The sequence below is a fragment of the Homarus americanus genome, unplaced genomic scaffold (genome assembly GCF_018991925.1).
Source record: "Homarus americanus isolate GMGI-L3 unplaced genomic scaffold, GMGI_Hamer_2.0 scaffold1600, whole genome shotgun sequence".
Classification (NCBI taxonomy): domain Eukaryota; kingdom Metazoa; phylum Arthropoda; class Malacostraca; order Decapoda; family Nephropidae; genus Homarus; species Homarus americanus.
The window spans coordinates 45979-53624 of record NW_024715166.1 but is presented as its reverse complement, the minus strand read 5'-3'; the positions used below and the strand labels follow the sequence as shown (position 1 = coordinate 53624).

General features: G+C 45.4%; 1 protein-coding gene across 1 annotated transcript; it reads left to right on the top strand.

Moving 5' to 3' along the window:
- Nucleotides 1-3806: 3806 nt before the first annotated feature.
- Nucleotides 3807-7646, top strand: LOC121854593. Its single transcript, XM_042349297.1, has 5 exons — nucleotides 3807-4691; nucleotides 4881-4984; nucleotides 5607-5761; nucleotides 6331-6437; nucleotides 6923-7646. The coding sequence occupies exons 1-5, from the start codon at nucleotides 3924-3926 to the stop codon at nucleotides 7475-7477; spliced, it is 1689 nt and encodes a 562-aa protein (XP_042205231.1). The 5' UTR covers nucleotides 3807-3923; the 3' UTR covers nucleotides 7478-7646.

Here is a 7646-nt window from a genome sequence, read left to right as displayed (position 1 = left end):
CTGTTGTGAGGGTATCAGGCTGGTGTGAGTGTGTGAGGCTGTGGTGATAATGTGAGGATGGTGTGAGAGTGTGAAGCTTGGGTGATAGTGTGAGGCTGGTGTGAGAGTGTGAGGTTATTGTGATAGTGTGAGACTGGTGAGAGAGTGTGAGGCTATTGTGATAGTGTCAGGCTAGTGTGAGAGTGTGAAGCTGTTGTGTTAGGTGAAGCTGGTGTGAGAGTGTGTGGCTGTTGAGAGAGTGTGAGGCTGTTGCTGCGTGCGTGAGGCTGGTGTGAGAGTGTGAGTCTGTTGTGAGGGTGTGAGGCTGGTGTGAGTTTGAGACCGGCATGAGCGTGTGAGGCTGGTGTGAGAGTGTGAGGCTGTTGCTGCGTGTGTGAGGCTGGGTGAGTGAGAGTCTGTTGTGAGGGTGGGAGGCTGGTGAGAGAGTGTGAGGCTGATGTGTGAGAGTGAGAGGTTGGTGTGAGAGTGTGAGTCTGGTGTGGGGGGTGAGGCTGGTGAGAGAGTGTGAAGCTGGTGTGAGAGTGCGAGGCTGTTGGAGAGTGTGGGGCTGTGAGGTGTGAAGCTGGTGAGAGTGTGAGGCTGGTGTGTGAGGCTGGTGTGGGGGTGTGAGGCTGGTGAGAGAGTGTGAAGCTGGTGTGACAGTGTGAGGCTGTTGTGAGAGTGTGGGGCTGGTGTGAGGGTGTGAAGTTGGTGTGAGAGTGTGAGGCTGGTGTGAGAGTGTGAGGGTGTGAGGTTCGTGTGAGAGTTTGAGGCTGGTGTGGGGGTGTGAGGCTGGTGTGAGATTGTGAGGCTGGTTTAAGAATGCGAGGCTGGTGTGAGAGTGTTAGGATGGTGTGAGATTGTGAAGGTGTGAGTCTGGTGTGAAAATGATGTGAGAGTGTGTGGCTGGTGTGAGGGTGGTGAGGCTGGTATGAGGGTGTGAGGCTGCTGTGACCTGTATGCCTGTGTGAGGGTATGTGAAAAATAAAAAAAAGTATTTTATCAATATAATTCCTTCATGAGATACTTTAATCAACTTCGACAACCTGTGCTCCGGGGGTAGCACTCATGGTGAGACCTGCCCGAAAATATTCTTTGTCCCTGGACATGTCACGGCATAATCCAGCAATGAGAGAATAGACTTGTAATCTGAAAAGGTTGACACATCCAGCGTATCAGTACAGGAGTGAGGGTGAAGGATGTATGAGTACATGACGTGTGTGTGTGTGTGTGTGTGTGTGTGTGTGTGTGTAAAAGCCTGTTCTGTAGGATATAAATCCCTTGCCAGCCTAATCAGGATCTTATAAAGCGGAAAGTCAAGAACCATGGGTTTCCAAGGGGTAATAAACAACCGTTAGAGATTGACATCTCTTTACTAAGAAAATAATCACAAAAACTTAACTCTGACACTACTCATACAAAAAATAAAAAAACAAAACAATCAGTAAAACAAAGAACAGGTATTTCCTACGGCTGCAAATGAATCTTCCTTCTAACCAGCCCTGTAGAATGTTCTGTTAAAGCTGTGATCCGCTCTCAGGGGGAAAGTCCAGGGCAGCTTCCTCACTTGGCGCCGAAAGAAAATCCAATGAGTACACAACCATAGTTAGAATAGAACAGCTCGGTGAAGTATCGGCTGTGGTGAAGGCTGGATCATGTCTGACGATCTTCTCACCTCCGCCTCCCCCCCCCCCCTTTTAGTGGGGCCGCGAACAAGCAAACGAGCGGGAGACAATCATCTCGCTGGTTACAGTGTGTGTGTTTGTTTGTGATCTGTCAGACAGTGGCAACTACCCGGAGATCTCGCTGCTGTCCGTAGCTAGCAAGATTATTGCCCAACTCCTCCGAAACAGACTTCTTCCTGAGGCGGAAAACTTCTTTCCATAGTCTCAATGTGGCTTTAGACCATTACGTGGCACATCTGACAATATCTGTGCTGCCGGCAAGATACAGAAAAAGTGCAGGAAACAACGTCGTGACCTGTACATTGCCATCATCGATATAACCAAGGCCTTCGACTCAGTCAACAGGGAAGCCCTCTGGCGCACCCTCAGCCATTTGGGATGCCTACTGAAATTCATCGCCACCGTGAGGTAACTCCACGATAACCTGAACGGCAGTGCCATGCACAATGGCACCCACTCTGTGTTCTTCCCCATACAAACAGGGGTAAACCAAGGATGTGTACTGGAACCAACTCTCTTTTCCATTTTCTTGGGTGCCTTCCTCACTCGTTTCAGCAACAATTTTGTCGGCGGGTGGACATGGAGTATGGGAAGAAGGATCTTTTCAGCATAAAACGACTCCAAGCAAGCACGAAGGTGTCGGCTGCTTCCATTATTGAACTTCAGTATGCAGACGACCTCACCCTTGTCGCTCACACTCAGTAAGACCTACAGGAGATCCTGAACACCTATGCAGATGCGTATGCACACTTCAGCCTTGAGGCGAATGTACATAAGAATGAGGTACTCTTTCAACCAGCCCCTGGCTCAGCCACACCTCCACCATCCATCCAGCTCAGAGGTATTAACCTCTCTAATGTTACCCACTTTCAGTATCTCGTCTCCCACGTGTCCACCACCGCGTACATCGATGAAGAGATTCAACATCGAATTAGATGTGCGTCACAAGCCTTTGGCAAACTCCGTACCCGCTTCTTAAGCTGTAGGGAGCTCACATTATCTACAAAGTTGCACGTATATCGAACAGTGTTCCTCCTCACCCTGCTATACGGCAGCGAGACATGGATCACATACAGGAGGCACCTCAGGGCACTTGAAAACTTTCAGCAACGTAGTCTACGCTCCATCCTCCGAGTTCGCCGGGAAGACAAGAGAACAAATGCTAGTATTCTTACTGACACCAACTGTAGGACCATCGAGGCTACCATTATCCATGAAGAACTACGTTGGACAGGCTACATTGTTCGCATGGGCGAAAGTAGACTGCCAAAGTAGCTACTTTACAGTCACCTAACGAATAGTAAATGTAACACTGGAGGGCAACTGAAAAGGTATAAGGATAGTCTTAAGACATCCTGAAAAGTTCCAAATCGACCCCCTCACCTGGTAGACGATTACTCCACATCGTAACGCTTGGAGGAGCAAAACACAAGAAGGTGCCAATACTTTCGAATTACCCCGACTGCAAACTGAGGCAGACAAGCGCCAACTCCGGTAAGACGCTGCCGCCGCTCCTCCCGCACTACCTGTGCAGGTGTGCCATGAAGGTGTACTGTGTAGGTATTCCATGTAGGTGTAAGGGAGAACCTGGTCAATTTACAGTATTACATTTGCCTGTTTAAACTAACTTAAAAGTTACTAAGTATTTTTGTATAAATATTTAGTTCATTTCAGAAATCTCTACACTAGACAAATATACAAACCAAGACAAACAAAAGCTACAGAAACTCAATGTAAATTAACGGTATTAAAGTGACCATTTTGGAGTTTGACGGCCATATTGGATTTGAAGGAAAATTATAGGAAATTCTAAAGTGATAAACTGAGGTGTTTCCGAGGCTGAGACGTGGCTGTGAGGGGTCAACATGCTGCACTTGTCTCGGTGTGTGGTAAGGGTGGCCGCTGCCTCCGTCCGGCTCAATATAAAACACAAGTCACACACTCATACATTATCTCTCGTGTCATAATTCACTGATGATGTCTGAGTCACTCTTGTTGTTATTGAAGAACAATTTAATCTACATTCAGCAACTATATAAGTACAAGTGAGGCCCAGGTGAACGAACACTGGAAGAGGAAAAGTTGGTGTATATATTGAAGGTGTGAAGAGAAGGTTCGTGTTCACCTCACTGTGTGTCGCTGTTAACCCTTTGAGTGGCAGTGGTTACTCTCAGCTGAATAAAATCTTCTGGCGTCAACCAGAATATAATACCTAAGTGGGACACTGCCCTTTAAACGGTTAACCCCTGCTCGAGGAAGATGGTCTTTGTGCTACGATCAAATCTTATACAAAAGTGTTGTAATAAAAAAAGTGTTACAGCGTCAGTAATAATTTTCGTTTTGTTGGTGAGCGTTTACCAAGAGGATAATGTTAAGGAGAGTGACAAGGATGATGACATATATAGTGATGAGGCTGGTGAGCAGAGGAGAGGACCACTTGTTTACCGTGGAGAAACAGGCCAGACAGGTGTGTCAGTTAACAGGTGTCGCTCCCTCTTCACCATCACTGGGGTGCCAGATGAAAAAACACTTTTCGCTGCTGACCTGCTACAATATCCTGCAGACAACAGCAACTTGACGAGCGACAGATGGATGCCGCTACACCCTCGGGTGGACCAACACCTGTCAGCGGCTGTCAAAGGGGTGAGACACCTGCTGCAGAAGAGGTCGTCGTCGTCTGGAGCTTCCACCGAGGATTACCGCAGTCTGGCGGAGCTGCTTCCTACACTCTTAACCTTTCAACACCACACTAACAAGAGTCAAGAGGATGACCACGGGAAGGAAGGTCAAACACCCATCCTCCGCCTCAACAGTAGGATTGATGCCAACGGCGGAGTGTTGCCCTACGTGCCCTGTGCCATAGTGCCCTTTGATCACCCGCACTCCGTCACCGCCTGCTTCGCCCATAGACTCAAGAACAAGAATTCCCTCTGGATCGCATTCCTGGGCGACTCAAAAATCAGGGCATTGTTTTATGAGTTTCTTCAGAGAACCGACAGTGAATATCGGTACCTCATCCACCTTCTGGTGAGTCACTGATACTTCTGAATATTCTCACTGACTGTTTACATACAACTCTCTCTCTCTCTCTGACATGTTAATATATATATATATATATATATATATATATATATATATATATATATATATATATATATATATATATATATATTAATAAAGACAAAGACTTATAGTTGTTATCTCTGGTGGCCGCAGAACACAACCATGAGCTACGAGGAGATGAGGAGGACCACCTTTAAGCTACTCACCGACATGGAGGCCACCACACCTGTACACCCGCGCCTCCGTGTCTCCTTCAAGTATGGCGGGAGTGTTTACTGATGTTGGGATGGTGCCTCTTGGTTACTGAGTGATGTTAAAATTATGCTGGGAATGTTTTATTGGTTAATTTTACAATATGTGTGATATATGTGATGTTACATTTCCATTTGAGATGTTCTAATGGTTACTGAGAAATGTTTATGAAATATGATGTTTACGCTGTTTATAATCATTATTTACATAAATATTCTTATGTTTTGGGTTTGTCCGACTTAACATCTTTTGTGATGTTAAATTATGTATAAATTGTGTCACTATTATGTTTTTTACTCCCTGTTTTTTACTGCATGACCTCCACGAGTCACAGCTGTACTGTTAGTACTGCTTCTGCTGCTGTTCTCTACTGTCTACTGTTAGCTACTTCCTGCAGCTGGTCTAAGAATAAGTCATTGCTGATACTCTCAGCTGAACTAGTGGTAGCTGTTACTGTCAGCTGCTGTCACTCTATTCCCTGCCTGACTCTAGCTGACTTATTGAGATTATTTTACTGTTATTTCTTAAGTTGTTGCTGTTGTTACCTCTGCTGTAGTAAGCGCTGTTGTTGTTATCATTGTATTGGTGTTGGTGTCAAAGCCACAGCCGTCAGTAAATGGGTCACAGTTTCAGGACATTCATGGAGGTAACGCCGTCCAAGGTTCAGGAGACCAAGGAACTGAGACAACTAAGTCGGTGGGCCAAGGGGGAGGACCCGCTCCCTCACATCCTTATAATAGGTAACACAACAACCGCCACAACACCTCCACTGCAAGCAGTTAGTGAGCGAAGCTTCGTCTGGCGTAGACTTTAAAACCATGATATTATAAGGTAGACTCTTTGTAAGACCTGCAGGTAGGAGGCGGGCGAGCGCCCGTCTGGCGTAGCTTCAGCTACTGTCTGAATAAGCAGGTGTGATAATAGAATCATGATAGATATTTATTGTCTTATGTACTGTACAATAATGTACTGTACATATTTTGTGTGAGAACAAAACTGAGTTCACACACGTTTATTTATGTTAAACCAAACCTAATATAATCTAACGTAATTCACCGATCGGGTCCAAGCTTATCGAAAATATAGTATCTGAAAATCGACTTAATGCTCTTAATTGTTTCTGTATATAGTATGTATACAATGAAATGAGACTTTTCTGTCATATGTGTACAATTGTATAGCAACATGGTTAGTTTATCATTATACTTATCTCAGTGACGGCAGATTGTCTCACACCCACCATAAGGTACATCTGTCCTCAGGGAACACCAGGTAGAACACAGATTGATGGATATTTAGAGAGAGTAAGACAGATGAGAGACAGGGTGCATTTCCTCGTCCACTTCCTCAGGCTACACGTCGTTGATGATACTACATATGATGATGATGAATTACACCGCTGACGTGCTGGAGGTCATGAGAGAGATGCATCAACAGGTCGTCCCTCTCCTACACCAGGTCAGTAAGTCCTTTTGGTCGCTCCCTCACCTCCTCATCCTCACCATTATCTTTAAATGTCTTTTCCTTCAATACACTTTTACTCGAACTTGAATTAACCAATTCACTATGTCACCTTTTCACCCATTCCTTTTTTATCAATCTTTTATTTTTATCTTTTGTATGCCTCTCGTTTAGACATGAAATTATAACAGGTTGAAACACAACTGGCACTGTACTATACATCTCTCCCTTCATTCTGGTAATTATCAGTTAACCAGTAAGGTATTTATGAATTTCATCTTAATAACTATAAACGTGTTTGTGTTTTACGGCAAATCATTCAGGATAGGGTGGTACAACTACAACTGTGTCACACTGGATTAGTCACACACTGTCTTCTTGGGAGTTCGATTCAGGAATTGCTGGAAGGCCAACTCAGTGTATTGGTATCGCGCCACGGTAACCACAGACACAAAGTTCCGTGAAAATTATTTTGATTTCAGATCGCTCAGAGGACGCGGGTGTTGGTGGTGTCTCAGGGTCGCTACAGGGAGCACAGTTTTTCTGGAGCAATCTACAACAAGGCGTCAATCTTAGGGGATGCCACCTTCGACTGGAGCGAGATGCTGTTCCAGTATTATCTCCGTCAGTATAAAGACCACCACCTTTCTCCTGCCACGCCCCACGTCTCCTACACCTTTCCAACACCAATCACTGGGTCTCTAAAACAACACTCCCCCAACCCCCAGGGTCCCATACCCAACACTGTAAGACCACAAACTACCAGGACCAGCAAAGACTATTTGGACGCTAGAGTGACTGGTGGTGGAGTGTGGTGGTGGGACACTGGTGTGCCGCTTAACCTGGCGGGGATCAGCGAGTGTGAAGAACTGTACCGTCGAGGGCTGGTGGACAGCTCCGTGTACACCAGTGAACACCTCAGGTGTACAGACGACCATCACGTAGGAGAGGACGTGCTGTCTGACCAAATCACCATGCTATTTAACCTTATGTGTAACTCTATCATGCAGCCACATACGAATGTTTGTTGTCACTGAAGAGGTATTCCATCTTGGTCATAGCCTCACGCTGCACTGCCTGCCTCCGTTACTGACTCAAATTGACGCAGATAATGATTAACAAATGTTATCACTGTTCCAAAGAAAATTATTTACTTTTATACAAGTAAAAAAATGTATTGTAAAAACTTAGGATGAAGCTAATAAA

What these genes read in the sequence shown, in the direction of transcription:
- LOC121854593 (XM_042349297.1), top strand. Translation starts at nt 3,924, where the DNA reads ATGGTCTTTGTGCTACGATCAAATCTTATACAAAAGTGTTGTAATAAA. An exon ending in GGTACCTCATCCACCTTCTG is followed by an intron (nt 4,692 to 4,880) that starts GTGAGTCACTGA and finishes TGGTGGCCGCAG; the next exon opens with AACACAACCATGAGCTACGA. An exon ending in ACCTCCACTGCAAGCAGTTA is followed by an intron (nt 5,762 to 6,330) that starts GTGAGCGAAGCT and finishes CCACTTCCTCAG; the next exon opens with GCTACACGTCGTTGATGATA.